The sequence below is a fragment of the Ogataea philodendri genome, assembly GCF_020536065.1.
Source record: "Ogataea philodendri strain CBS6075 chromosome Unknown scaffold19, whole genome shotgun sequence".
In the NCBI taxonomy this organism is placed as follows: domain Eukaryota; kingdom Fungi; phylum Ascomycota; class Pichiomycetes; order Pichiales; family Pichiaceae; genus Ogataea; species Ogataea philodendri.
Genome location: NW_025763980.1, coordinates 64,587 through 90,555, shown reverse-complemented (window position 1 = coordinate 90,555; position 25,969 = coordinate 64,587). Strand labels below are relative to the sequence as shown.

The window sequence follows — 25,969 nt, the reverse complement described above, 5'->3', positions numbered from 1 at the left end:
TCCCTGCCCTTTTACCAGGGGCGTTTATAAACCTGCATTCGTTTACAAGCTCCAATTGATACTTTGGAACATGTTCCAAGGATCTGTGTCGATTCGCTCCACTACTATAACCGCAGACCACGATGAACTAAAGGAATACTTAGCAAATTTGAACGAAGATCTCGCCAGATGTGAGGTTGAGCATGATCTATCCATCTGCCAAGACCCTTTGATATATTACGACGACAAACTGAATTCAGAAATTCAGCTCTCTGAATCAAGCAAGAAAAGCAGGAGACACAAAAGGCGAGCACGAGAGCATCGGATGTCCAAATTCTACAACAAAATTAGAGAGAGTTTAGTGGTACCATTTAAGAAGCAGGTCAAAGAGTACCCTTCGGACAATATCGAGCCAAACTTTGAGCAGGATGTTGTCGAAAAGACAGAACCCCAACAAGACGGATACCAAGGGTATACTGTGCCAAATAATTCCGGGTCACTTTTGCGCCATGACGTGAGCAGAGCAAGCAGAGCTAGTAGACGGAGTGGAGAATCCGTTGGCGTTTCTCAAAGACGATCTTTATCCAGGTACAGTTCGGTTATACGGTACCCGTCGTCAGTTATCGAAGTGTATATTGGAGGAGATCTCTTTGATAATCACCAAGATCTTTGCAGGCAATACAGTATAGCACGAGCCCGCTCAACTAACGGGAGCGATGATAATTACTCGATGGCTTCATTGGTGATTCCCGGGTCCCAGGCTGTGGCAATTCGGAGAGATTCCATTTTGGTGGCGAACGCAGCCAGTCGTCGTGGTAGCAGGTTGTACAGTAGTGTTTCCAGACGACTAGCTGACATCGAGCAAGGATCAGGAAGCACTTCTGAGAAAAGTGAGCCAAATCAGCAAGATCAGCAAGAAGAGATATCGTCTAACGGTGTTTACTCGTTCATTTCCGAAACTACAACAGAAATAGACGATCAAGAACAGTCTCCAAATCAAGGACTTGATCGAGCAAGCTCAATGTCTACCGACACACTAGATCATAGTGCCGAGCTCACCAATATTTTGTCGAGCGGGAACGAAGATCACTTTACGGGCTCAAACCTCGAATTCTCGGGCCGCGAAGATGACGACGACGACCAAAGCTCTTTTTACTCAATTTTACAGTCACCGCCCCATTTTCACCAATAAGCATCTTTGATTAAATCTTCGCTCCGACACGCAAGATCCAAAAAAAATTTATAATGCACAGGAGTTGTCAACTCTGACGCGGTTCTACGGCCTGAAACCAACAAATGTTTCGAAGTTGGTGTAGGAGAATTAGTATGAAACCATTCAAGATAGTATCACACATCGCCTAATTAGGCCACTATGATAGATAAGAAACAGTTTTACAAAAGAGTGGAAAGCAATCGTTTATTTACTGTAGTTTCCAGTTGAATGGACCCCTTTTAAATGTTGTAATTCGCGTTCCCAAAAATAAATTTCCGAATCGAGTGGCTCGAGAAGTGATTTTTCGAGTTTTTTGTTTTCTTTTTGTTTCAACAGTGTTAGAAAGCTCAAATCCTTTTCGTTGGTTTAACTTCGTATCGTATTCAATCCAATAGTTGAAACACCGAATTGAGACCCAATTTCGATTTTAGACCAACTAAGAATATTATTTTGAAGACAATAGTTTTCCCGAAGAAAAGCATTGAATAATTCAACGTTCGCGTCTTGAACCCTTTCCATCATCGATGTCGAGAATGACCACCGAGGCCATGGGAAGAAACGCGTTCACAGATATCGCCCACGCTCCGCAACCTCCCCAGTTACTCCAGTCTTCTAATGCTTCGTTACACAGCAAGAATTCAAGTGCATCTTCTGGAGCGAGCTCGGCCTCCAACGCAAATAACTCCAGCGACCTTACTGCAAACAGACTGCGTATCCATGCCACCATCTATAGAAAAAGTGGTTGGGTCCAAGTGAAAGAAGATGGTCTGATCTCGTTCAGGTGGCCAAAGAAATTTTTGGTGCTCAGCGAGTCGAGTCTTGAGTTCTACAAAAATGATGAAAAGACAGAACTATCCATGCGCATTCCTTTACTTCATATCTCTGGATGTTTCAAGAACCAGATCAAGACATTTTGTTTTGAAATCACACATCGGTCAAAATCCACTTTCGTGTCAGTGAAAACAGAAAAGGAGTTGAATATGTGGATTGACTGTATTCTGGCCAAATGTCCCAAAGAAGGGTTCTCTAAACCAATTACAGTCACACATGAGACCCATGTTGGCTTTGATCCTTCCAGTGGTCAGTTGACTGGTGTGCCCGCTAAATGGATGGCACTCCTCAAAGGTTCGAATATCACATCTGAAGACGTTGCTGCCGATCCGACCGCTGTCATTGACGTTCTGAACACGTATTCCGAGCTAGTCAGCCCTGATCCTGGTCAATCAGACAAGGGTTCCTCGGCATTCAGTTCGTCGCCATTCTCAAATCCCAGTATGTCTGCTTCTTCACGGCTGATTAACGATATTACCAAACCATATTCCTCCGCAAATGACGACAAGTATTTGTTACCAAGAAGAGTGCCCCCTCCTCCTCCTTCGTCCTCGAGTGCAGGACCAGCGGCGTCTGGAAACGCCGCAAACACGAAGTTCGTTCCATTAAGAAAAGCTCCGGAAGCTCCTGTGGCAAAGGTCGCACCACAGCCAAAACGCAACTCTCCACCAAAGCCGGTTGGACAGGTTCCACCAACTCCACCAACTTTCAAGAGTAATGTCAAAAATGCTCATCAGCCAGCGGCTTCAGACGTGACTCCGCCAAAGAGAATCAATCCAAATCTTAAACTTAACACCAATGTTACCACTCCAGGTCAAACTGCTTACTCCACTCCATCCTATAAACAGCCTTCCCCTGTGAACCATTCGCCATTGTCTTACAAGCATCCATCTCCCGTGAACTACTCGCCTGCTCAACCATACTCGCATTCATCGCCGCATTCGGCCCATCAAGTTTCGCCAGGTTCGGAGAACCAAGTTGCTGTTTCAAAGCCTTCTCCGTATGATAGACAATACACATCTCCTTATGGTTCACAACCAGGACACTATCGCCCCCAACAAAGGCCTGTGCAACCTCATCATCAACCAGTCACTCCAAAGAACAAAATGGCGATTGCTGCGGCCTCTACTGCGGCCAAAGAGAGTCCTTACGAACATCCTTCATTGGCAAAGAAGAAGCTCGCCAATGGTTCTCCGGGACAAAAGGCTGGTGGAAGAGACAGACGTATTTCTACATTGTCTGAAGCGCAGGTGATGGCCAAGCTCAGAAGTGTTGTTACCAACACAAACCCTGCACCTTACTTCCAAGTGATTGAGAAAGCAGGACAAGGCGCAAGTGGTTCCGTTTATCTTGCTCGTTCATTAAAGATGAGAAATAGGCAAGTTGCCATCAAACAGATTGATCTCAATAAGCAGGGTAGAAAGGAGTTGATTGTGAATGAGATCTTGGTGATGAAAGACTCTCACCACGAAAACATTGTCAATTTCATTGAGGCCTATTTGAATGGATCTGCAGACTTGTGGGTTATCATGGAATACATGGAAGGAGGATGTTTGACAGATGTTATCGACAACAATCCTGATATCACTGAAGAACAGATTTCATCGATATGTTACGAGACCACGAAGGGTCTTCAGTTTTTGCATAAAAAGAACCTGATTCACCGTGATATCAAGTCGGATAATGTGTTGCTTGACGCGCAAGGAAATGTTAAGATTACAGATTTCGGATTCTGTGCTAAATTGACTTCTGAGAAGTCAAAGCGTGCAACTATGGTTGGAACTGCATACTGGATGGCACCTGAAGTTGTGAGACAGAAAGAATATAACGAGAAGGTTGACGTCTGGTCGTTAGGTATAATGGCATTTGAGATGGTTGAGGGTGAACCACCATATTTCAACGAGGAGCCGTTGAAAGCACTCTATTTGATTGTTTCTAATGGTACCCCTACCTTGAAGAATCCAGATGACCTGTCGAGCGAGTTTATGGACTTTTTGAGTGTTTGTCTTTGTGTTGAGGTTAAATACCGTGCAACCACTGACGAGTTGCTTCAACACAGATTTTTCAACAAGGCATGTTCTACATTCGAGTTGTCCAAACTTTTGCAGTTCAAGTACGATTCCAGTTCTATAAAACACTAATTAACAACGTTTTCATTAGCCTAATAATCGATTCAAAAGGCAATTGGATTGCCTTTGGTATCAGTCACTTTCAGGAAGAAATGTGTACTGACTATTCCATTTTCATCTCCAGGAGTCAATATGACACCGTTCCCAGATTCATAAAATACAAGAGGACTCTTTCTGAGCTTCTCCACGTCCAGAAAGATCAAAAGATTACAGCTCTTGCGCATCCCGCTGATGATCGGTTCCGCTGATGCGTCATTGAGCCAAGCAGGTAAACCTTTGGCAAAATGGATGTGGTTCCTTTTCATCTTGCTCAGTCCTCCGGAGGTTCTGATTGCTTCCAAATTTTTCAAGTATGTCCCATGAACAATTGTCTCGGGCAATGAGCCAGAGGTGAGTTTTACCATATTATAGGAATCGTTGACCATACTCAAAGAATGTCCTTGTAACGCGCACACAAAGTATTCTTTAAGGGGATCGTAAGTCTGTGAGTCGGAAAACTGATCATCAGACTTGAATGCTATTCGAAACCGTTTCTTCTCGTTATTATTAACAACCCAGAAAATGTCCTGCGGAGAAGCATTGAGTGATTTCAAGTACCTGTGATTCAGAAGCTGATCCAAAGGAACGAAACCTTGTTCATCGATATCCAGATTCTCTTTCACTGCCTGATGTCGTAGAAGCTTGGATAGACTTTTGGAAATTAAAACATGCCGTTTGTTAGGGTCCATTGAATTAATCTGAAGAATTACTCTAAAAGTGTTGAAGAAAAAAAAAAGCCTGATGATATGGAAGCCAACTAAAAGCAGTTGAGTAGTAGTAGACTGATCATCTCTAGGTCCTGTTGGTGACTCATACCACGAGCTTCAATCAGGCAGGTTGGGCAACCAGTTAGATCATCAAGAACAGAGATTTGCAGACAACTGTGGCAGAGCCACTTATTTGCTACATATGTGCCAGTATCCACACCGAGCAATACGATATCACGGAGAAAAAGCTCCGGGAGCTAAGCTCTGCTAAATCTACCAAGTGCATACGCCTACGTGAGGTTGCCTTTTTCAGACACGGAATAACTCCGACAAGAACCTTCAGGATGCAGATCTGTCTTCATCTTACAGGCCAAAACTTATTCCATTTGTCCCGAAAAGATATCGGGCGTACCTTGCTTTCGTGATGCATTTCTACTCAAGCCAATGATGGATTTTCCGTGTTTTGGGAATCGAGAGGAGTAGTAAGTCTTGGTATCCAACAAACGTATCAAGATGTCCCTTCCTCGATGTTTACAGAGCGGGGCAGATGAGGGGACATGGAAAGGAAAACAAGACACTAAACAATATGCTGCAACGTTCACCCCGAAAAGAGGCTATAAAGCAAGTGAAATCTATTGAAATGTTCCGAAATAGTCCGACGAGAAGTTTAAAAAAACTCTACACGTTGTTCGGCTTGGATTGGTTTGGCAGAAACTGGTGTCTATTTTATCGGGTAAATGGCTCATAGCGGACTGACACGAGCTACATCGTATATACAGCCGAAGACGATTCGATTCCTCGAAGACCGGTTGACTTTGGCCGCCGAGGAGCGTTCTAGAGCACTAGTCTTGGCTGCGGAGTTTTTCTATGTAACCGGACTTCTCACCGTATTTTAACGGAAACTACCAGCAAATATACTTCTCTGCGGCTTATGTTTTTTTCGTGTTGGCGATATTTTTCATTAAGCTCCTAGCAAACAGTTGGACGTTTAGAATTTGATTTAAATACTGAGATTGTACTGAACGAATCTCATTCCATAATATTCCAAAAAATTTCTCATCTTCGGGAAATATTATGCTCCGTATTCGTGCTGTTCGCAAAATGGACCCCACAAAGATAGTTAGACGCAAATCGATCATATCTGATTCGAAAACCTCACATGTGCATTCTCACACCATCAAGACACCTATTGGTGAACAACCAAAGGTCGGTGTTCCGAAGTATACAAGACTCTCGGTTGATGGACCGATTGAGTGTGATTTGCATGGTTTCCAACTTTTGAATTCCCCACTTTTCAACAAGGGGTCCGCTTTCACTCTGGAGGAGAGAGATGCTTTCGGCCTGACTGGTTTACTTCCACCTGTAGTCAACACTCTGGATGAGCAGGTTGAGAGAGCTTACAGTCAGTTGCACTACCTCAAGACACCTCTCGCTAGAAATGACTTCTGTACCTCCATGAGACTGCAGAATAAGGTGTTGTACTACGAATTGGTCAGAAGACATATTAGAGAGTTGCTTCCAATCGTGTACACTCCAACCGAAGGAGATGCAATCGCAGCTTACTCCAATAGATTCAGAAAGCCAGAGGGATGTTTCTTGGATATAACCGATCCAGACTCCATCGATGAGAGACTCGCTGCTTTCGGCGAAGCCAAAGACATTGATTACATTGTTGTTTCTGATGGTGAAGGTATCCTTGGAATTGGTGACCAGGGTGTCGGTGGTGTGCGTATCACGATCGCAAAGGCTGCCCTCATGACTCTTTGTGCAGGTATCCACCCTGGAAGAATCATGAGCGTTGTTTTGGACGTTGGAACCAACAACGAGAGACTTCTCAAAGACGAGTTGTACATGGGTAACAGATTCAAGAGAGTGAGAGGAGCCGAGTACGACGAGTTTGTCGACAAATTCATTCAAGCTGTCAAGAAGAGATTCCCAAGTGCTGTTCTTCACTTTGAAGATTTTGGTGTCACCACTGCTAGACCAATCTTGGAGAGATATAGAAACGAGCTCCCATGCTTCAACGATGACATTCAAGGTACCGGAGCTGTTGTTATGGCCTCTATGACCGCAGCCTTGAGATTGAGCGGTCGCGAATTGCTCGACTCAGAAATTCTTATTTACGGTGCTGGTTCTGCCGGTTTAGGTGTTGCCGATCAAGTTGTCAGCCACATGGTGATTCATGGAAGTTCTATTGAGAACGCAAGAACTAGAATCCATTGTATGGATAGACAAGGTTTGATTTTGGATAACATGCAAGATTCTACTTCCCCAGCCCAATTGAGCTACGCTGACAGCGCCGATGAATGGGAAGGTGTGAATACCAGATCTTTGGTTGAAGTTATCAAGAAGATCAAGCCTACTGTTCTGGTTGGATGTTCAACTCAAGCTTCTGCATTCAACGAAGAAGTGATTAAGGAAATGTACAAGCACAACGCCAAACCAATCATTTTCCCACTCTCCAACCCAACCAGACTTCACGAATGTACACCAGAAGATGCTCTCAAGTGGACTGACTACAACGCTTTGATCGCTACAGGATCTCCTTTCGAACCTGTGAATGGATACGTTATTTCCGAAAACAATAACTGTTTCACTTTCCCAGGTATCGGTTTGGGAGCTGTTCTGTCCAGAGCTACCAAAATTTCTCGCTCTATGATCTCCGCTGCCGTGGACGAGCTTGCTGCTGGTTCTCCAGCCATCAAGCACTCCAAAGCCGGTCTTTTGGCCCCATTGGAGGTCATTGATGAAACATCTGCTAAGGTGGCTACCGCTGTTATTCTCAAGGCCTTGGACCAAGGTCTCGCTCGTGTTGAAGACGAAGAATCCCCAGAAGGTGGTAAAGTTACGGTTCCTAGAGACTTCGAAGGATGTCTTAAATGGGTTAAGTCACAAATGTGGAAACCTATTTATAGACCAATGATTAAGGTCGAACACGTCGACGCCATCCACACTCACCAGTACTAAAAGGTTACTTGCGAGGCTGTTGGCACGGTTCCTGATATCGCGTATAGCTAATTTACAGATATCAATTAATTGTTTTCTCCGCCGACGGCATCCGTAGCACAGCCCGAGAAATTTCCCCGGTCACCGACGGTTTTAGATAAGACAGCCATCAAACCCGAGCAACATGGAGTCGAGAAACCAGAGATTAACCGAATTAAACCAGATAAGACAAGCGCTATATAAGAAGTTATTCCTTCCCTCCAAACTTCAATTTCAGATCACAGCGTTTTGTCTATTCGTATCTTGCGTATATTTGTTAATCATCCACATACATAAACGCTCAACTAAGAAATAATGGCTCCTACTTCACTAGTCGCTAACCACGCATGTTTGTGTGATCACACCATGAATCAGCATCAACATAAAACCGCTCAATCTTCTACCAATGCTGATCAGCAGCCTTTGAACGAGTCGTTGGCACAGATTTATGGTGATCAAATCAGACTTGCAACCATTTCTGGTGACGCCGATTTGAAGCCTATCAAATTGGACTGGTTCAACCAAGACTGGAAACAAAGAGGGCCAATTGTCTGCTCTCGTCGCGGAGATGGTATCACCAAGCATAATGCCATTGGTGCTCACTCTGGTCCATACTCCATCTACCACGCCCTCAGCATTGCTTCTGGTCAACTAGACTCCAAGCATGTTCCGGACTACACCAATGCTCAACCACCTGTTGATTTTGCTCCTCAACCACAATGGTACGATAAGGAGAAAATTGCATCCATCGATCCTTTGGGACACTTGGCTCCCTGGATTTATGGAGATGTTGCTGAGGCAGAAAATGTTGAGGTCAGACCTTCGATGTCTATTACCAAGGCAATTTTGTCTCTCCCAGAAATCAAAGAGGAAGTCAAGAAAGGGAACTTAAAACCAGATGGAAAGATCGTTTTGAACGAAGACGGTGAGATGGCCGTCACTAAGATTGCTGTTGATCCTGTCTGGTATCTTCCGGGAGTTGCCAAGAAATTGGGTGTCACTGAGAACGAATTGCGTCGTGCCCTATTTGAAGACACTAACGGAATGTACCCAGAACTGGTCACTCGTCCTGATATTAAAACGTTCCTCCCACCAATCGGAGGAACAACCGTTTACATTTTCGGAAACCCAGAAGATATTCCAAATCCTGAAAAGAGTCTGGCACTTAGAGTTCACGACGAATGTTCTGGTTCTGATGTTTTCCTCTCCGATATCTGCTCGTGCAGATGTTATTTGATCTTTGGCCTTAGAGAGGCCGCCAAGGAAGCCCAAAAGGGTGGAAATGGAGTGGTTGCATACTTCCGTAAAGAAGGCAGATCTCTTGGAGAAGTGACAAAGTATCTTGTTTACAACGCAAGAAAGAGAGCAGGAGATACTGCTGATGCTTACTTCCACAGAACCGAATGCATTGCTGGTGTCAAGGATGCCAGATTCCAAGAATTGATGCCAGATATCTTGCATTGGTTGGGAATAACAAGAATCGACAGAATGCTATCTATGAGTAACATGAAGCATGACTCCATTGTCGACCAGGGAATAGAAATTGTGGAAAGAGTCGAGATCCCAGATGAGCTGCTACCAGCAGACTCCCGTGTTGAGATCGACGCCAAAATTGCATCCGGCTACTTCACCAACGGCCATGTTTACACGCAAGAAGAGCTGAAAACGATTCACGGACGTAAATGGGACGGATTTAAATAGATTTTAATACCTTGACTAAAAATACGAGATTTATGCTTAGTTGCGATATCTGTGTAAAACAGCGACTTTGGCAAAGGTACCTGGCAAATGCTGCTACCAAATTTGTGCCAAAGAGTTTGGGTTCGCGTATTAAAAAAACCGGGCGGTTTGTAGCCCTGTGCGAGCCGGTTTTTCAGGGCAGAGGCGCATAGTAGGTGTACTAAATATCAAACGAGAGATTAAGAGCCAATTGGTGTATCCGCGACATTATATTCGTACGGACCAAAAGACACTTCGAACTTAACTCGAATAAACTTTTTATCAACGTGGTCATTTTGACTTGAGTAATTGAGTCCAGTTCACGCGTTTGCAGTCAGCTTATTTACCGTGTGCTGTCAGCAACAAGCATTTGACGATCCCGCGAACCACATCTTATTTGACTCCATAATAAGTGGTAATCACTCGAATATATGAGCGAGCCCGTCAGCGAAGAACCAACAACAACTGCGCCGCCTTCTGATCCGGCAGATCCTCCCAAAGAGACCGTCGAGCCGGAATCCCCAGTGGAGCCCCAACAGCCAGTTGAACAAGACGTCGCCCAGGAACACGAAAATGGAACTACAGAGCCAGAAAGTGTCGATGAGCCTCAAACGATCCCTTTAACCAACGGATCACATGCGTCTCTTCCGTCTAGTCCAGCTAGAAGCCGAGCAATCAGTGCCGCTACCTCGGTCAACCAAGCAGCGACAGTTTCATTTATCAAATCGTCGTTCGAGAAACTTCTCCAGATCAAGGAAATCACCAAGAAACACAAGAACTTGGTTGAGCTACTAAACAAGTCAATCGAGACTTTAAATACAGGCGAACTTCCAACCGAGCACGATTTGTTCGAAGTGCTCAGAACTGCCTGTGACATCCCAAACCCAGAATCCAAAATTGTCGCCTTGGACTGTCTCAGCAAAATCTTCACCTTCAACGTGTTCAGCGAGCCTATTCTCATAAGCTACAAGAGGACTAAGGCAGAAATCCACACGGATGTCGATATCGAAACGAATAACGATACCAATGATGGCCGTGTGCATACAGTTCCTTTAATCGAGGCTGTCGTCCAAGTGATCAGCTCGTGTTTTGAAGGAGAAGGTACCGATGAACGGGTTGAACTCCAGGTGATACGAGTGCTTACAGGGGCAATTTTGAACGATTCTATGCCAATTCATGGAAAAGTTCTGTTGCAAGCAGTGAGACAAATTTACAATATCTTTTTGTTATCTCTGTCCCCTGTGAATCAAGGTATTGCACAAGCAACTTTGACGCAGGTTGTCAATGTTGTTTTCGAGAAAGTGTCTTCGGCACGCAAAAAGAATAATGCTGAGTTAGAGCCTCCAGAACAGGCCGAGGATCTCGCAGCTCCAGCAACTCCAAGTACTCCAATTGTGCCGCCACCTAAAATGACACTTCAAGAAATGGAACAGAACATGCAGACCGACGATGTCCAAATCGGGATAGACGAGTTCTCAAATGAAGAGGAACTTATTGTGAAGGATGCATTTTTGATTTTGAGATCGATGTGTAATCTATCTGTGAAGGTCATGGAGAACGATTCTATTGACATGAGATCCCATGCGATCAGATCAAAGCTTTTGTCGTTGCACATTGTGCATTGGATTTTGAAAAATCACATCGACGCTTTCCTTGACAGAGATTGCAATATTGTGAATAGAGCCACAAACGAAAGAACCAGACTCGTGGACGCGATCAGAAAGTACTTGTGTCTTGTTTTGGCTCGCAATGCTGCATCTCAATTGGCTCCTGTTTACGAGGTTTGTCTAGAAATTTTTTGGATCATGGTCGATAAGATGAGAGCCCAATTCAAGTCGGAGATCCCTGTGTTCCTGGATGAGATCTACTTCCCTGTTAGTGAAATGAAATCCTCGACAGCTCACCAAAAAAGATATCTGTTGTCGATCATATTCAGAATTTGCAAAACTCCTAAAGCATTGATAGAGCTTTACTTGAATTATGATTGCGATACGTCAATGCCTAATTTATGTGAGCTGATTATGGATTATTTGGCTCGGTTTGCTCTCACCAGAGTTGAAGCCACACCAACTCAAAAAGTCAGTTATAGGGAAAGTCTCACCAGAAACTTGGCCACCTACAATCTTTCCGATGTTCCGCAGCTCAATGTTGCAAAGCTTGGAGGACATCCTCCAAACCCTGATGCTTCTCTCACTTTCCCTGTGGAGTATGCCTTGAAAATGACTTCGATCGACTGTATTCTAGCATTTTTGAGATCACTCAATTCCTGGAGCGGTACTCCTCTCATTACAACCACAAATGGTGATGTTGGAGGTGCTCTGTCTACTTACGCTCATAGAGATCGTGCGCTCACAAGCAGTTCTGTTTTGTCACAAGCTTCGGCAGAGGCTTCTGCAGCAAGTGTCTCCGCCAGCGAGACTGCAACTTCGGCAAACGATGAAACCTCTGCTTCCCAGTTTGAAAACATTAAACAAAGGAAGAATGCTTTCCTTGACAGTGTTCGTCTCTTCAACTACAATCCTAAAAAGGGACTCAAGATTTTACTCGAAAACGGTTTTATTCCAAGCGATTCTCCTTTGGATATTGCGAAGTTCTTGTTGGAAACCGAAACTTTAGACAAAGCAGCTATTGGAGAGTTTTTGGGTGAAGGGGATGAGAAGAACGTTGCTATTATGCATGAATTCGTTGATTTGATGGAATTTAAGAATAAGAAGTTCCTGGACGCCTTAAGATACTTCTTGCAACACTTTAGACTTCCTGGTGAATCTCAGAAGATTGATCGATTCATGCTGAAATTTGCCGAGAAGTATGTGAACGACAATCCTTCTTCATTCGCAAACGCAGACACTGTTTACGTGCTTTCCTATTCTGTCATCATGCTCAATACGGATCAACATTCACCTCAAGTCAAAAAGCGGATGACTTTAGAAGACTTCGTCAACAACAACAGAGGAATTGACGATGGCAAAGACATTGATCATGCTGTTCTTCAGCAGATTTACACAGATATCCAAAATAACGAGATCATTTTGAAGAGTGAACAGCATGCAGCCTTGATCGCCAATGACATACAGCCAATTCAGCAATCATTTTTCGGTGGAAGAGATTTGGCTAAAGAGCAGTACGCAAAAGCTTCCAAAGAAATGTCGTCCAAAACAGAGGAAGCAGTTAAGAGTATAAGAAATACCTCCAAGAAAACATCGAGGGTGGTATTCTATCCAGCAAATGTTCTTAACAATTCCGAGCATGTCCGCTCGATGTTTGACAATCTTTGGATGTCAATTTTGGCAGGTTTGACTCCTCCGTTCAAGGAATATGACGATGACGATACTTCGAAGCTGCTACTTGAAGGTATCAAATTGTCCATCCACATTTCTTGTATGTTTGATTTGGACTACGCCAGAACGTCTTTCATCAGAGCTCTTGTCCAATTCTGTAACTTGAACAATCCTGAAGAACTGAAAGACAAGAACATCGATGCAGTCTACTCGTTGCTCGATGTTGCGGTTGAAGAGAACTCAAACCTTGGATCATCATGGAAGAGTATTTTAACTTCTATATCTCAGATTGAACGGTTGAAATTGTTATCCCAGGGAGTCGACTCTGATACTATCCCAGATCTGATCAATGCTCGTTTGGCGAGTAGAAACTCTATTGAAAGTTCTAGATCTCACAACTCAAACCAGGGATCGTTCTTCCCATTTGGCAAAAAGCAAACCATTGCAGAGCAGACATCGCAGCACTATTTCAGCCAAAAGCTGAATGCAAGCATGATTTTGCGTATCAGCTCAACTGACTTGGATGTTGCCATTGACAAAGTGTTTTCAAAAAGTTCGACAATCGAGGGCAATGGTATATTTGATTTCATCGCTGCATTGAGCGAGGTGGCCCACGAAGAGATAGAGTCTTCTGGCCAGAGTCAAAATCCTCGTATTTTCTCTCTACAAAAAATGGTTGATGTTTGTTACTATAACATGGGCAGAATTAGAGTCCAATGGTCTGCTCTTTGGGCGGTGATGAACGAAAAATTCAATGAGTTTGGCTGTCACCAAAACACATCAATTGCCTTTTTCGCATTGGACTCTTTAAGACAACTTTCGGAGCGTTTCTTTGCAATCGAAGAGCTTTCTCATTTCCGGTTCCAGAAAGAGTTTTTGAAACCTTTCAACTACATTATTTTGAACAGCCCTCATCTGCAAGTTCGTGAAATGGTCCTGGACTGCGTTCAGTACATGATCCAAAAAAAGGCGGACTTAATTAAATCTGGTTGGCAAACATTGTTGGAGATTCTCACTAATGCAGCAAAAGATAACAACGAGAAGTTTGTTGCCAAAGGACTGTCTTATGCAAGTATGATTATGAGAAGTCATTTTGAGCAGATCATCAAGCTTGATGCTTTCTCTTCGCTGGTCGTTTGTCTTACAGAGTATGCCAAAAATGAGCAATTCCAAAAATCAAGTCTGCAATCGCTTCAGTCTATGAGAAAGCTTGTTCAAACTATCCCAACAACTTTACAGCAGCATGGTGATGAGTTGACGCCTGATGACTTGTGGTTCCCTCTTTTGTTTGGGTTCCATGATATTGTCATGAATGGTGAAGACTTGGAAGTTCGTTCGAAGGCTCTTGCATTCACATTTGATGCGCTGGTTGAAAATGGAGGACAGTTTGAAGGTGCATTCTGGGACAAGGTTTGTGAAGAGCTATTGTTCCCAATATTTGGCATTTTGGGTGACCGCTGGGAATTGAATTCCACACAGGATGACTTGTCGGTTTGGTTATCGACAACTTTGATCCAGGCTTTGAGAAACATGATCGCTTTGTTTGGCTATTACTTTGATACCTTGAGTGGTAAACTGGATGGATATTTGAAACTCTTGGTGTCTTGTATCTGTCAGCAAAACGAAACCATTTCCAAGATTGGTATCTCGTGTTTGAAGGAGCTGATTTTGGATAATCTGTCCAAATTTAGCGAAACCCAATGGAACCAAATTAACGACTCGTTTGCTGAGCTGTTTGAGCTGACCACTGCTAAGGAGTTGTTCAAGGCCGATCCTTTGAAGGCCAAGGGAGAGCCAAAGTCTGACGATTCGGAAGATATTGAGGAAGAAGAAAACACATCGGTAATCCAAGATGGTGAGTCTGACTTGGAGCTTCCTTTACCTCTTAATCATACGAAGGAAAAGTCTGCAATCGTGATCAAGTGTGTCTTGCAACTTCACGTGATTCAGATTCTGTCCGAATTGTTTGACAATGACAACTTCTATCAAACAATTCCTGTGTCCAATTTGTTGAAACTTTCCGACTTGTTGGAGCACAGCTACAGATTTGCCAGAGACTTTAACGAGGACTACAACTTACGTGTTCGGCTATGGAACGCTGGTGTGATCAACATGCTTCCTAACCTGTTGAAGCAGGAGACGTCTTCTTCGGGTGTCTATATCAGCATTTTGTTCCGCTTGTACTGTGACACCGAGAGAGTCAATAAGGAAGCAAGAGAGAAAATTATTGGCATTCTGATTCCAATTGGAGTGACAATTCTCGAGAGATATGTCTCCCTGAATGAGACCGATCAGTCAAGAAATATTCAAAGCTGGAGACCTGTCGTTGTGGAGATTTTGCAGGCTTACAGTGAGCTTGATGGAGAAGATTTTATCAAATGTTGTCCAGTTGCCTACGATCTTGTGTTACAATTGTTCGACAAGAATATGATGGCTGATTTGAGAAGTGCGGTCAAGGAGTTTTTGACCAAGGTTGGAGACACCTACATTCTCGAAAAGCAGGAGACGAATTCTGTATAGCATTTGTGTTTTAATGTATAAATTTCGTGATTGAAATGTCTTGAGTTAGTAGACACACGACAAAATGGTTCTCCGGTTCGACGACAAAAATTTTTCAGTTCGTTGTTGGAAAAGCTATACTTTTGGTACTTCTAATTGCACAAAGCTTCGACATTGAGCGTAATTTCGCATCACTAGGCTTTGAAGATGTCCAACAACAAGGTAAGTTCTCATGAAATGTCGGAATCCGTGAGAGATGCTTGCTCTTTTTCAACAATATCATTGGATTGCACAAGCAAGATGATTAAGGGACCGAGCATAGCACTTTGAATGACACGGATTTGGCTGGAATTGGAAAACTAACAAAGCAGAATCTCTACGCCCTTTTGGGTAACGATGTGTCTGACGACGAGGGAGAAGTTCTTGCTCCAAAGGAAATTGTCAAGAAGAGCACCTCTTCCAAGAAAGTCGATGCTCCACCTCCTTCTGCCGACAAATCTAAGGCCAAGAAGAACAAGAAGCCTTCTGCCACCGGAAACGAGGCTGGTTTGAAATTGAAGAACAAGAACACTGAGGTTGAACCACCAAAGTCCACTGACCGTCGTACCGCTAAGAGCAAGAGCTTCGACAAGCACTCTAGAACCGGAAAGACTGAGACCGCTAAGTCTCAAAAGACCAAGCTTGGTGACGAGGTCGATGCCCAGGTTGAGGGTGAGGCTGATGCCCAAGAGGAGCTTTCTGAGGAAGGTGAAGAGGTTGAGAAGCCAGTCTACAAGACCCTTGATGATTACTTCAACGAATTGCAGGTGCAACAAACCGGTCTCTCTGCCAAGCCAAAGAGAGCTGCCAACCAAGGTGCTCAGGACAAATGGACCAACGACGAATTGCTTGTCAAGGAAAAGGAGGTTCTTTTCGAGCCAACTGGATTGAAGCAATCCAAGCAAAAGGCTAAGAAGGTTAAGCAATTTGTTGACGTTGAGGTCATTGTTGCTGACGAAATCCGTGAACCAAGAGAAAGACCAGCCAGAAACACCAACTCCAGAGGTGGTAACAGAGCTCCAAAGGGTAAGGGTGCTAAACCAGCCCCACGTAAGGTTGCTCTTAATGACAAGAACTTCCCAGCTCTATGATTTCGTTGGGTCTCACTTTTTAGTGTATTAGTTTGTACCGACAATTAATACAACTTTAAATCCGGATCTTATATTTAAATTTAATTTTTGTGGGTGTGGCCAGGATTTTTCATTTTTTTGAAAAAACCCCAATTTTCTGGAAATATTTACTTGTGTTATGTTACCGTGCTAGTGGTTTTTAAAAACTGTTTAATTAATTGTGACACATTGATCGAATTTGTTATATTTGAAGCCATTTACTTGTGACAAACCTATTAGTTGAAGAACCAAGAACTCGTTTCAATTGCAGCATTTTGATTTACCCAATCTCGAAGTTAGAGTCATAGATAAACGCGTGCTTTTGTTGAGAATTGGTTTAGCCAGCGCTGGACAATTTATCTGAGTTTAGAATCATGCTTCAGTCGTTGATAAATACCACTGACGAATCCGGCACGGTGAAGAGGGAATTCTCCTCTCCTCCGCATTCTTCCATAGCTTCAACCACGTCGTCCACTTCCAATACTTCCCCGGACTTTCACGAAAATGGCAGCAATCAGCGCATGACGCATCCCAAACAAGAATTGACCGACCATCCATCCCAGGTTGGTTCTGTTCTTGGCGCTGACGTTGATGAGGATGAGGAACAATTGCATAATTCTCACGTCACTCACACCAACGGAAAGCAGCACAGGAAGAGTTGGAAGAAAAACGTGGCTGAAGAACACAAATCTTTGATTTCCACCTCGTCACCAGAAGGCATTGCTGCCGCATCCCAGATAACTCCAAACCGTATTGCCAATATTTTACTTCAAGAAGGACCATTGCCAATTAGACATTTGACAGCACATTTGGTTTCTCAAATTCCTAGTTTTGGCCACTTGTCGCTTTCTAAGCAAAGGCGACTTATCATGGCCGCTTTGGAAATGGGCGACTCGCAAACGGGTTGTGTGTTTGAGAAAATCGGTTGGGGCCAATGGGAAGCCAGAAAAGCCACAGATGAGCAGATATCGCAACGAAATACACAAGCTTCAACCAGCAATAGAGACAGATCCCCTGAAAGTCCACCAGCACATTCCGGTGGAGCAAAGCCTAAGCGGAAAGAAAAAAGAGGAAGCAGTGTTGCTCTGAGCACATCTCCAAAAAGCAAGGGTAACTTACCAAATTATAGACGGGAGTCCATCACCAATTCTGCTACTGATTTACACAATACAAAAGTTCCTTTATCGCCGAGTCTCCAGCCGTTGCAAAGCCTTCGAAACTCATTCAAGGATCGCAAGTATTCCTTGGACGAGGCAATTGAGTCGTCGTCAGAAGAGGAAGATGATGACGATTCTTTGGAGCGCTTTCAAGGGGAAGATGACGATGGTATGTTTGCATTTGAAGGAGAAACCACATCTCAGAAAACAAAGCATGCGTTGCGAAACGGTTCATTTTCGTCAACAAACCGCCGGCCTTCCTTTGCAGGAATCGCAAAGCCAAGAAAGCCGCGCTCGTCATTCAATAGCCAGTCAATCGAGGCCGTATTTGATGAGAATAGCAACCTTGATTCGGCATCGATGCCAGACGGATTGCTTCCAAAAAGAAGACCAAGAGTCTCGTTTTCCAACTCCTCAAGTGTCACTCGACAATCATTTTTGCGGACTAATATTTCGCCCTCAAGTGGGCCCATCATGATGCACGACCAAGTAAGCAATGTGACGATCAATACTGTCTCTTCGACGGAGAATCTGCAGGATCCGGAGCGCAATGATCTGGATAATTTCACAGACGAGGAAGATTGGGAGGCCATGGGCCCGGCCACATTGCGGAAAAACAGCTCATCCACAGTGACTGTTCCCGCAACAAATGTGACCGTTGACCATAACTCGCCGAGACCGATATCAGTTAAGGTTGTGAAACCAGACAAGTCCAGCCCATTAAAAGCTGGTTCTGCAATTCAAAGTGACGAAGAAATTGCTGCTATTGCGCTGATGGATTTGAAGTCCGTTTAATGTAGGATTTACGTTTGATTATGGATAAAATAAGCTGCTGGGTGTTTTTAATTGGTTTGCATAGGGTTTTATATAGGTTGATAGGAATATTTAAATTGCAACACGACGCGACAAATTTCTTTGTCACATATTACAATATAGTTCAGCAATGAGGCCTTTGACAGCCGAGGAAAAGGAAATCGCCACGGTAAGTAACGGGTTCGTCTGATGCTAACCGACACAGCACTTGAAAGCCAACATTTGGTACAGTGTATCCAAGATGGTTGAACAAGAAACAGACAAATTATCTAAAGATTCTGGAACTGATATAACAGCCACGCCACGATTCACCGCTGCTTTGGTTGAGCTTGTGTACCGACAATTGGCGGATGTTGGCGAGGATCTGGAATTGTTTGCCAAACACGCTAAAAGAAAGACTATAATCCCTGATGATCTGTTCATGGTGAGCCGGAAGAATGACGCATTACGAGAATTGCTCAAGGACCATCTCCAATATTTGGAACGAGGATCAGGAGACGTGAATAATGGACATTCTAACCCACCAGTCTCTGATAGTGATGAACCCTTCAGCGATCTTAGCCAACCGTGAATGGAGCCAGACGCGACTTTTAAGGGGCGTCTATCGACGGGACGAGTAATAAGTTTTTCGCTGTGTATAGAAATGAAAAGGTCGATTTTTGATTGACAAATTTTTTTCCAACGTTGAGTGTGTCGAAATGTTCAGAGGTCAAGTTTTGAACGTCGGCCTTTCTGGAACCGCGCGTGTGTTCACACGGAATATAACCAGTGTGCCGCGTCGGATTGCTCCAGTTTTCCGTTATGGATCGGACAACGTTGAGAAGAGAGACGCGCGATTGGAAAAACTGAGACTTGTTCCTCCAAGACCAACTGTTTTTGCCAGAAACCCATACCACGAAGATAACATGGAGGTTCTTTTGGAGATGTTGAATAAGCACTCGTCTTTGCCATACAGCAAGAAAAATTCAGAGGGAACTACGTGGATTTCCTTTGACGACTACAAGAAAAGAGGTGATGGTGCCAAATGTAAAGGAGCAGAGTACGCCAAGTTGAAACAGACACTGGTTCGTCTGGACTCTATTGATCCACAGCTTAAGAGCCAGGAGCTGGAAGAAATTTTGAACAGTTACAAGGTTTCTAAATCTAAGAAGGAGGTGATAAAGAAAGTGAAAGAATTGGATAGCAAAGGAAGGGCAGTTGCCGTAGGAAGAAGAAAGGACTCGAGCGCAAAGGTTTATGTGGTTGAAGGAGAAGGAACTATTTTGGTTAATGAACTTTCATTCGACAAGAAATTCGTCAACATCAAAGACAGAATGAGAATATTGCAACCTTTGCAATTGGTTCAATCGGAAACCAAATATAACGTTTTCGCACTTTCAAGAGGTGGTGGAAGCACCGGACAAGCTGATGCTGTGCGTCTTGCTATTGCTAAAGCTTTGGTGATCCACAATCCATTATTTGAAAGCATATTACAGAAGAACGGCTGTTTGACCAGAGATCCTAGAGCTGTTGAGAGAAAGAAGCCTGGAAAGTTGAAGGCCAGAAAGGCCCCAACTTGGGTCAAGCGTTGACCGCATGTATATATTTACTATTGTCAATATACGAATTTGATTAGAATTGGCTTGGAGTGTATGGATTTTGCTAGTGCCAAAGCCCAATTATCATGATGTCGAAACACAGCCTTCAAAACCACACAAACCAAAAATAATTTGATTTTCCACATCACCTTTGTTTTGTCTAAAGGAGTCCTGGGGGCAATTGGTTGCTGCACTTGAACTTCGTTTTATTCTAAAATGGTGAAGGATACATTCTACTATGACCTTTTGCAGGTCGAGACCGATGCCGACGATGTGAAAATTAAGAAGGCATACCGTAAGATGGCTTTGAAATACCATCCGGATAAGAATCCCGGTGACAAAGAAGCAGAGCAAAAGTTCCAGGAAATCGCAGAGGCCTACCAAATTCTTAGTGATGCAGAAAAGCGAAAGCTTTATGACGAAGTCGGAAAGGACGAGCTCACCAAAGCAGGCGGTCCGGCCGATGATATTGGACCAAGAGAGTTATTCGGTATGATGTTCGGAGGCGAGGGTTTCGAACCATACATCGGAAAGCTTACTCTTCTCACTGCCATGTTTGACGAGTTGGGAGCAGATCCAGAAGCGGAACCTCAGGAGACTAAGCTTTCCGAAAGTCAGGAAATCGGAACTCACAATCCTAATGCCCATGTTTCGCAAAACCCAAAGAAGGAGAAGTTCGACTACGAGAAAATGAAGCAACGGCAGGAAGAGGAGGCCAAGAAAGTTGAAGATTTGGCCAATCAATTGATCGCCAAAATGCAGAAACCTATAGACTCTTCGAGCTCGGGCTTCCTTAGTAACGAATCCATTGTTCAATTCCAAAAAGAAGTGACCAAAGAAATTGAAGACTTGAAAGTGGAATCCTTTGGTGTTGACATTTGCCACATTATTGGGAAAGTGTATCTGTTCAAAGGACAAACGTTTTTGAAATCGCAAAAGGCAATTCTCGGAAGGTTCCACAAGATGTCTTCCTCCTTGAAGCAAAGCCGTAATACCATGAAGAATGTTTGGTCGATGGTTTCCACCGCTACCGAGGCTCAATCTGCCGTTGAGGCGCTAGAGAAGCTGCAGATTGAAGAATCTACAGAGATGGACGAGTACGAGAAGGCCAAGTACGAAAGGGCAATGACGGGTAAGTTCATTTCCGTTGCGTGGGTTTCTTCCAAGTTTGAGATGGAGTCAACTTTGAACAAGGTTTGCTCGAAAGTCCTGAACGATAAAACTGTTCCAGTGGAGGTGAGAAAAATGAGAGCAGAATTACTTGTACTAATGGGAACTTTATTCAAGAACGCTAGAAGAGATCCCGGCGAGGAGAGCGAAGTCCAGATGTTTGAGGAACTCATGAGAGAGAGCAAGGAAATTAAGGCAAAGGATTTGAGACGGGCGGCTGTTATGAATTCTAGAGGATCTCAACCGGTTTCTAGTCCAGACTCCTCTATCAAGGCTACTCCTGAAGATGTTCCTGGTACCACAAAAGCTTCCAAAGAAAACAAAGGATTCTTCTCCAAGATCCGCTAAACTTTCATTTCTATAACACTGTCTTGTAAAAATGATTTAATTCGAATTATAGAAAGGTAAACGATTGATTAAAATAAAAAGTTACACGGAGCCAATGCAATGAAAAGAAATCTCAAACTCCTGACGATCCGTACAACTTTGCCCATTCCTCAAACTCTCTCAGGCCTTGCTTAGAAACACTTGGTCTGATGTAATTAACAGAGTTGATGAAGTCCTTTAAACAGACGGGCCGAATTTCGTTCTTGGAGGTAAGCAGGAGCTTGTCTCCGAGTTCTCGTAAAGGTCCCATGGCTGCATCTTTAGCCAAAGCCGTGATGTCGGATCCAGAAAATGAATCTGTCAACTGGATCAACTCTTCAAGGTCTTTTTCTGAGATTGTATGCTTTTGGTGAGAAAGAAGCTTTTGAATCTGCGCTTTCCGGGTATCGTATTCTGGTAAAGGAATGTACTGTCTTCTGACGAATCTTCTTCTGGCGGCTTCGTCAATACCCCATGGAAGGTTTGTAGCTGCCAAGACAAGAACTCTTTGTAAGTCTTCACCTTGGTCTCGTCCAGCAGCTGCTTTTGTTAGGTCAGACCATTGAACCAAGAACTCATTCTTGATTCTTCTGGACGACTCGTTCTCTCCCTCATTTCTACTTCCAAGCAGAGAGTCGATCTCGTCAACGAAAATAATCGACGGAGCAAGTCGCTTGGCCAACTGGAACAGTGCTCTCACGAGCTTCTCGGACTCTCCCAAGTACTTGGAAGTCAAGGAAGATGCAGAAATAGAGAAAAAGGTGGATTTCGACTCGGTTGCAACGGCACGAGCGAGCATGGTCTTACCTGTACCTGGGGGTCCAAATAACAACATTCCTCGTGCAGGCTCTCTCAACCCGCTGAAGAGATCGGGCCTCAAAAATGGATAAACCACGGTCTCTTTCAGAGAGTTCTTTGCGGCGTCTAGTCCAGCAATGTCATCCCAGTGCACTTCATCTCCATGGACCACGATCTCGTTCAAGATCTGTTTCGCAGCAACAGGATCGACTCCACGCATGGAGGCAATCAGCTTGTCCTCGTCGTCTTCAATTGAATTGTCGCTGTCAAGAGTCTCTGTATCCTTTGTCGAATTATCAGCCAATACTTTTGGTGCATTGGTGACACCTTCTTTGGTAGCTGGAGACGTTTTCCTTGACAATGACTGGGGTTTCTGAGGCGCCTTTCCAGGACCTGGGGATGCGGTAGGTCTGCGAAGCTGTGTCTTTGGTAGATGTAAAGCAGGAGCAGAAGTGGGCGGAGGAGATCTTGTATTTCTGACGGGCGACTTGGTTCTGTTTGGTTGGCGAGAAGAAGCTGGAGCAAGTTTTTGCGAAAGCTTGACTTGAGAGGATATTTTCAATGCTGCTTTCGCACGCTCAGCTGATGATCTTGCGTGAGGTTTCGGGGCTGGCTGTCTTTGCTGTGGTGGTTGTTTTGGGGTCATTTCCAATTGCGCCAAATTTTCATTTAAGTCGATCAAATCTTCGTCGTTCTTGCAGCGAATGACCTTGGATGCCAACGCATTCTGTTGTAGTTGTCTGAGTGTCTCTTTGTGATAGAAATCTTCGTTATCTGTGGCGCTATCAAAGTCCTGGAAAAGATCATCTTGCGAGTGTGAAGAATAAGATTTGGCGTTGGACAAGCTTGTGGATGGGGCCCATATTAAGTTGGCGGCCTGTTTGGCACTCACTTGAGAGGATGATGATGCACTGTTGCCGAGACTAGCGCTCGAACTGTTGTTGGACACATTGTTGTTCGGGCGCAAAGACTTGATTAGCGGCTTGCTTGCGGTTCTTTTGCTATTCATCGTGACTGGATTGGACGATCTAAGTGTTGGAACCGATGTAGGGACGGATTCAGAACGAGTGACAGGAGCGGTACCTCTAAGGGTCGAACCACTTGAGGAAAGTTGTGGATTAGAATAAATCTTTGATGGTTGAATAGTTTGGGCCGATTCTAATTTTTGTTCCAGTCGTTCCAGGTGATCGTCGGCTTGAGCTTGTAAAATACGAATTTCATCCAGAATGTAGGACTCTTCGTCGGTCAGTTCTTGGCCCACGATACTTCTTTCTAGGCCATCAACCTTTTGGAGTGCAACCTGATGAAGCGTTCTCCAACCGTTGAGTGCTTCATTTGACCTATTATTTTGCTCTAAACTTAGATTGGTAAGAGACGTGTTGGCAATCTCGTTGTAAATCTCCAGTAACTTGGGCAACGGCGGACTCGGCTCCTTTTTCCTTCTTGAGAACATGGTATCACAACAAATGAACGTCGCTTGACGGTATACCTATTAGATTAAGTTAATTGAGAAACCGAATTTCAGTTGTTTAAAAAATCTTGACAAGATAGTAAAGGGATCAATTGTTTATCTCTTGATCTTGATCTTTGTGGTGGTTTATTCTTTATCTTTGCCGATTAAAATCTACCAGTCATATCTAACCCTGAAAAAGGCCCAGCTCTAGTGTTTTTATGTTTTACTTTTACTTCCATAAATGGAATTAATACAGCGGGCTGAGTACTTCTTTTATCATGCACAGCCACAACCTAGCTAGACGAGATCCGTGCAGAGAATGATTTACAAATAATGTTGTGACCATACGGGATGCGCAGCTGTGGATATCAGCAACGCATACTTAAATAGTCACGTCAATCTATCCAAGTAGAGTGGCAACCTATTCACATCATGACTCCAAAAAGCAAGTAGATTCTGGACCTCACCCCTAACTTAATAGGCGGCAAGGTCCGGCCAATATGGCCACGAAAAAACTCCCCAATTGGCGTCTGTTGCAACACAACCTTTCTTGCGATTGGAAGTGTCCTGCTTATAGCTTGACAAAATCTTGGAGGTAACTTTCGATAAACAAAATTTTCCACTTGCCAAACTTCTTATATATATAGCTTGTGTGCGGCTCATCGACCTAATGCAGAAAGTTGACCGATTGTAAAAGAACTGTCAGTATAATACCCGCTTGTGCAACCCACCAAACATGTTGGACAATGAACGGACACAACCGGTACTCAAACTCCCAGCTTTTCGAATCATTGTTGAAATGTCCTGTAATGAGTCCCGTGTTACCACCAAAATCACCCATCATGGATCTCACGGTAGCTTCCTTGATATATTTGGGAGAGTCGATCGACTTGGAGGCCTCCCAAATGCCCGAGTCGAAGTTGAAGTTGTAGTAGTTCTCGCACCCTTCGTGGTCGTGTCCCGTGACGATGATCCCAGAGTAGTTGCCTTTGAATGCTGCGTTCATAATTCTTTGAGAAGTCTCGTGCTGTAAGTGATTTTCCGACTTGAGCAATCCAATCCGGTATTCACCGCCAGGATGGCAATTCTTCTCATTGAAGAGTTCAACCAATGGTCCGTCCACGCACAATCCAGCGGGCTTGTACATTGGGATGTGCGTAAGCAAAATGGTCGATCCATGGTACTCTTTCTGGTCCAACGTTTCAATGAACTGCCATGTGTAGTCTTTGAACTCGGGTTGCAGCAAAGGTCCGTCGACCGCAAGAGAGTTCAAAACCACAATTCTCCATGGATGATCTGTGTCATTGTCATATTCAATCCAAAAGTTATCCTTTCCAAACAACTTCCTCCATCTGGCCATATGTTGGTATGTTGTATCACCGTATCCGATATCGTGATTTCCCGAGACATTCACCATCAGAGGCTCATCGGTGAGGTTAGCACTGGTCCAATCACGAATGTTTTCATAATGGTAAAAATCCGGGTTTCTGAACAAGCCCTCTTCCAAGCTTTTCTGGAACCAGTTCATATGTGTGACCCAATCTATGTCCTTATGCTCAGCAATGAAATCCAATTCCAAAAAGGTTTGTTCAGCTGGTCTAGGGAACAGTCTGGTCATGTATCTTCTTGTTCTGTTATAGAATTCTGAATCAGCAATCCATTGCGACGAAAACAAATCACCCAGACCAACAACATGTGTAGGATTCAATCTTCCTTTCATAACTCTGTAGATGTGGCCAAGGTAATGATCGTTTCCAAAGTTATCAAGACGTTTGATATAAGGTGTAGAAGGCCAATTGCCATTGATCTGCGGATCTCCAAAGGACATGATCCTAATATCTCTTGGATCGGGCTTGTTGGCGTCCAGCTCTTCCACAAAGTATCTCTTGTAAAGATCTCCAACGTATGGTATATCTAAGACGCGTTTACCAAGACCACTTGGTTCGTCCTCATAAGTGTAATGCCAAGAGCATTGATCCGCGTTAAGACTTGGATAGGTATATATGTACACGTTCACCACAAATGTGGCTAGAGTGACCAGCCAGGTCAATTTTGAGAACCAGCTCATTGATATATCGCACAGTTTACCAAATATTTGCGTCCAGGTT

The 25,969-nt window shown here is 43.9% G+C and overlaps 24 protein-coding genes across 24 annotated transcripts; 13 read left to right on the top strand and 11 right to left on the bottom strand.

Moving 5' to 3' along the window:
- Positions 1 to 70: 70 nt before the first annotated feature.
- OGAPHI_003515 (uncharacterized protein) lies at positions 71 to 1,171 on the top strand (the record flags this gene model as incomplete). Its single annotated transcript, XM_046204498.1, has 1 exon — positions 71 to 1,171. One exon carries the CDS (start codon positions 71 to 73, stop codon positions 1,169 to 1,171), a length of 1,101 nt encoding a protein of 366 aa, XP_046061650.1.
- Positions 1,172 to 1,682: 511 nt separating this feature from the next.
- OGAPHI_003514 (uncharacterized protein) lies at positions 1,683 to 1,919 on the bottom strand (the record flags this gene model as incomplete). The annotated part of the gene is made up of 1 exon (XM_046204497.1): positions 1,683 to 1,919. One exon carries the CDS (start codon positions 1,917 to 1,919, stop codon positions 1,683 to 1,685), a length of 237 nt encoding a protein of 78 aa, XP_046061649.1.
- On the top strand, positions 1,717 to 4,164 carry OGAPHI_003512 (uncharacterized protein; the record flags this gene model as incomplete). Its single annotated transcript, XM_046204495.1, has 1 exon — positions 1,717 to 4,164. The coding sequence occupies one exon, from the start codon at positions 1,717 to 1,719 to the stop codon at positions 4,162 to 4,164; it is 2,448 nt and encodes an 815-aa protein (XP_046061647.1).
- Positions 2,412 to 3,043, bottom strand: OGAPHI_003513 (uncharacterized protein; the record flags this gene model as incomplete). Its single annotated transcript, XM_046204496.1, has 2 exons — positions 2,412 to 2,728; positions 2,851 to 3,043. 2 exons carry the CDS (start codon positions 3,041 to 3,043, stop codon positions 2,412 to 2,414), a joined length of 510 nt encoding a protein of 169 aa, XP_046061648.1.
- A 32-nt stretch (positions 4,165 to 4,196) lies between the features above and the next one.
- Positions 4,197 to 4,880, bottom strand: OGAPHI_003511 (uncharacterized protein; the record flags this gene model as incomplete). Its single annotated transcript, XM_046204494.1, has 1 exon — positions 4,197 to 4,880. One exon carries the CDS (start codon positions 4,878 to 4,880, stop codon positions 4,197 to 4,199), a length of 684 nt encoding a protein of 227 aa, XP_046061646.1.
- Positions 4,881 to 5,999: 1,119 nt separating this feature from the next.
- OGAPHI_003510 (uncharacterized protein) lies at positions 6,000 to 7,865 on the top strand (the record flags this gene model as incomplete). The annotated part of the gene is made up of 1 exon (XM_046204493.1): positions 6,000 to 7,865. One exon carries the CDS (start codon positions 6,000 to 6,002, stop codon positions 7,863 to 7,865), a length of 1,866 nt encoding a protein of 621 aa, XP_046061645.1.
- Positions 6,249 to 8,468, bottom strand: OGAPHI_003509 (uncharacterized protein; the record flags this gene model as incomplete). Its single annotated transcript, XM_046204492.1, has 3 exons — positions 6,249 to 7,003; positions 7,453 to 7,803; positions 8,288 to 8,468. 3 exons carry the CDS (start codon positions 8,466 to 8,468, stop codon positions 6,249 to 6,251), a joined length of 1,287 nt encoding a protein of 428 aa, XP_046061644.1.
- Positions 8,199 to 9,584, top strand: OGAPHI_003507 (uncharacterized protein; the record flags this gene model as incomplete). The annotated part of the gene is made up of 1 exon (XM_046204489.1): positions 8,199 to 9,584. One exon carries the CDS (start codon positions 8,199 to 8,201, stop codon positions 9,582 to 9,584), a length of 1,386 nt encoding a protein of 461 aa, XP_046061642.1.
- On the bottom strand, positions 8,907 to 9,344 carry OGAPHI_003508 (uncharacterized protein; the record flags this gene model as incomplete). The annotated part of the gene is made up of 1 exon (XM_046204491.1): positions 8,907 to 9,344. The coding sequence occupies one exon, from the start codon at positions 9,342 to 9,344 to the stop codon at positions 8,907 to 8,909; it is 438 nt and encodes a 145-aa protein (XP_046061643.1).
- Positions 9,585 to 10,033: 449 nt separating the features above from the next.
- On the top strand, positions 10,034 to 15,400 carry OGAPHI_003503 (uncharacterized protein; the record flags this gene model as incomplete). The annotated part of the gene is made up of 1 exon (XM_046204485.1): positions 10,034 to 15,400. One exon carries the CDS (start codon positions 10,034 to 10,036, stop codon positions 15,398 to 15,400), a length of 5,367 nt encoding a protein of 1,788 aa, XP_046061638.1.
- On the bottom strand, positions 10,210 to 10,563 carry OGAPHI_003506 (uncharacterized protein; the record flags this gene model as incomplete). Its single annotated transcript, XM_046204488.1, has 1 exon — positions 10,210 to 10,563. The coding sequence occupies one exon, from the start codon at positions 10,561 to 10,563 to the stop codon at positions 10,210 to 10,212; it is 354 nt and encodes a 117-aa protein (XP_046061641.1).
- Positions 14,095 to 14,412, bottom strand: OGAPHI_003505 (uncharacterized protein; the record flags this gene model as incomplete). The annotated part of the gene is made up of 1 exon (XM_046204487.1): positions 14,095 to 14,412. One exon carries the CDS (start codon positions 14,410 to 14,412, stop codon positions 14,095 to 14,097), a length of 318 nt encoding a protein of 105 aa, XP_046061640.1.
- OGAPHI_003504 (uncharacterized protein) lies at positions 14,494 to 14,994 on the bottom strand (the record flags this gene model as incomplete). The annotated part of the gene is made up of 2 exons (XM_046204486.1): positions 14,494 to 14,762; positions 14,961 to 14,994. The coding sequence occupies 2 exons, from the start codon at positions 14,992 to 14,994 to the stop codon at positions 14,494 to 14,496; spliced, it is 303 nt and encodes a 100-aa protein (XP_046061639.1).
- A 186-nt stretch (positions 15,401 to 15,586) lies between the features above and the next one.
- OGAPHI_003502 (uncharacterized protein) lies at positions 15,587 to 16,509 on the top strand (the record flags this gene model as incomplete). The annotated part of the gene is made up of 2 exons (XM_046204484.1): positions 15,587 to 15,601; positions 15,697 to 16,509. The coding sequence occupies 2 exons, from the start codon at positions 15,587 to 15,589 to the stop codon at positions 16,507 to 16,509; spliced, it is 828 nt and encodes a 275-aa protein (XP_046061637.1).
- Positions 16,510 to 16,901: 392 nt separating this feature from the next.
- OGAPHI_003501 (uncharacterized protein) lies at positions 16,902 to 18,479 on the top strand (the record flags this gene model as incomplete). Its single annotated transcript, XM_046204483.1, has 1 exon — positions 16,902 to 18,479. One exon carries the CDS (start codon positions 16,902 to 16,904, stop codon positions 18,477 to 18,479), a length of 1,578 nt encoding a protein of 525 aa, XP_046061636.1.
- OGAPHI_003499 (uncharacterized protein) lies at positions 17,885 to 19,404 on the bottom strand (the record flags this gene model as incomplete). Its single annotated transcript, XM_046204481.1, has 3 exons — positions 17,885 to 18,417; positions 18,695 to 19,128; positions 19,391 to 19,404. The coding sequence occupies 3 exons, from the start codon at positions 19,402 to 19,404 to the stop codon at positions 17,885 to 17,887; spliced, it is 981 nt and encodes a 326-aa protein (XP_046061634.1).
- OGAPHI_003500 (uncharacterized protein) lies at positions 18,739 to 19,068 on the top strand (the record flags this gene model as incomplete). The annotated part of the gene is made up of 1 exon (XM_046204482.1): positions 18,739 to 19,068. One exon carries the CDS (start codon positions 18,739 to 18,741, stop codon positions 19,066 to 19,068), a length of 330 nt encoding a protein of 109 aa, XP_046061635.1.
- OGAPHI_003498 (uncharacterized protein) lies at positions 19,196 to 20,068 on the top strand (the record flags this gene model as incomplete). Its single annotated transcript, XM_046204480.1, has 1 exon — positions 19,196 to 20,068. The coding sequence occupies one exon, from the start codon at positions 19,196 to 19,198 to the stop codon at positions 20,066 to 20,068; it is 873 nt and encodes a 290-aa protein (XP_046061633.1).
- Positions 20,069 to 20,290: 222 nt separating this feature from the next.
- On the top strand, positions 20,291 to 21,592 carry OGAPHI_003497 (uncharacterized protein; the record flags this gene model as incomplete). The annotated part of the gene is made up of 1 exon (XM_046204477.1): positions 20,291 to 21,592. One exon carries the CDS (start codon positions 20,291 to 20,293, stop codon positions 21,590 to 21,592), a length of 1,302 nt encoding a protein of 433 aa, XP_046061632.1.
- A 112-nt stretch (positions 21,593 to 21,704) lies between these two features.
- Positions 21,705 to 23,861, bottom strand: OGAPHI_003494 (uncharacterized protein; the record flags this gene model as incomplete). The annotated part of the gene is made up of 1 exon (XM_046204474.1): positions 21,705 to 23,861. The coding sequence occupies one exon, from the start codon at positions 23,859 to 23,861 to the stop codon at positions 21,705 to 21,707; it is 2,157 nt and encodes a 718-aa protein (XP_046061629.1).
- Positions 21,880 to 22,500, top strand: OGAPHI_003496 (uncharacterized protein; the record flags this gene model as incomplete). The annotated part of the gene is made up of 2 exons (XM_046204476.1): positions 21,880 to 21,969; positions 22,246 to 22,500. The coding sequence occupies 2 exons, from the start codon at positions 21,880 to 21,882 to the stop codon at positions 22,498 to 22,500; spliced, it is 345 nt and encodes a 114-aa protein (XP_046061631.1).
- Positions 22,546 to 22,785, top strand: OGAPHI_003495 (uncharacterized protein; the record flags this gene model as incomplete). Its single annotated transcript, XM_046204475.1, has 1 exon — positions 22,546 to 22,785. One exon carries the CDS (start codon positions 22,546 to 22,548, stop codon positions 22,783 to 22,785), a length of 240 nt encoding a protein of 79 aa, XP_046061630.1.
- A 667-nt stretch (positions 23,862 to 24,528) lies between the features above and the next one.
- On the bottom strand, positions 24,529 to 25,929 carry OGAPHI_003492 (uncharacterized protein; the record flags this gene model as incomplete). The annotated part of the gene is made up of 1 exon (XM_046204472.1): positions 24,529 to 25,929. One exon carries the CDS (start codon positions 25,927 to 25,929, stop codon positions 24,529 to 24,531), a length of 1,401 nt encoding a protein of 466 aa, XP_046061627.1.
- On the top strand, positions 24,940 to 25,509 carry OGAPHI_003493 (uncharacterized protein; the record flags this gene model as incomplete). The annotated part of the gene is made up of 1 exon (XM_046204473.1): positions 24,940 to 25,509. The coding sequence occupies one exon, from the start codon at positions 24,940 to 24,942 to the stop codon at positions 25,507 to 25,509; it is 570 nt and encodes a 189-aa protein (XP_046061628.1).
- Positions 25,930 to 25,969: the final 40 nt, after the last annotated feature.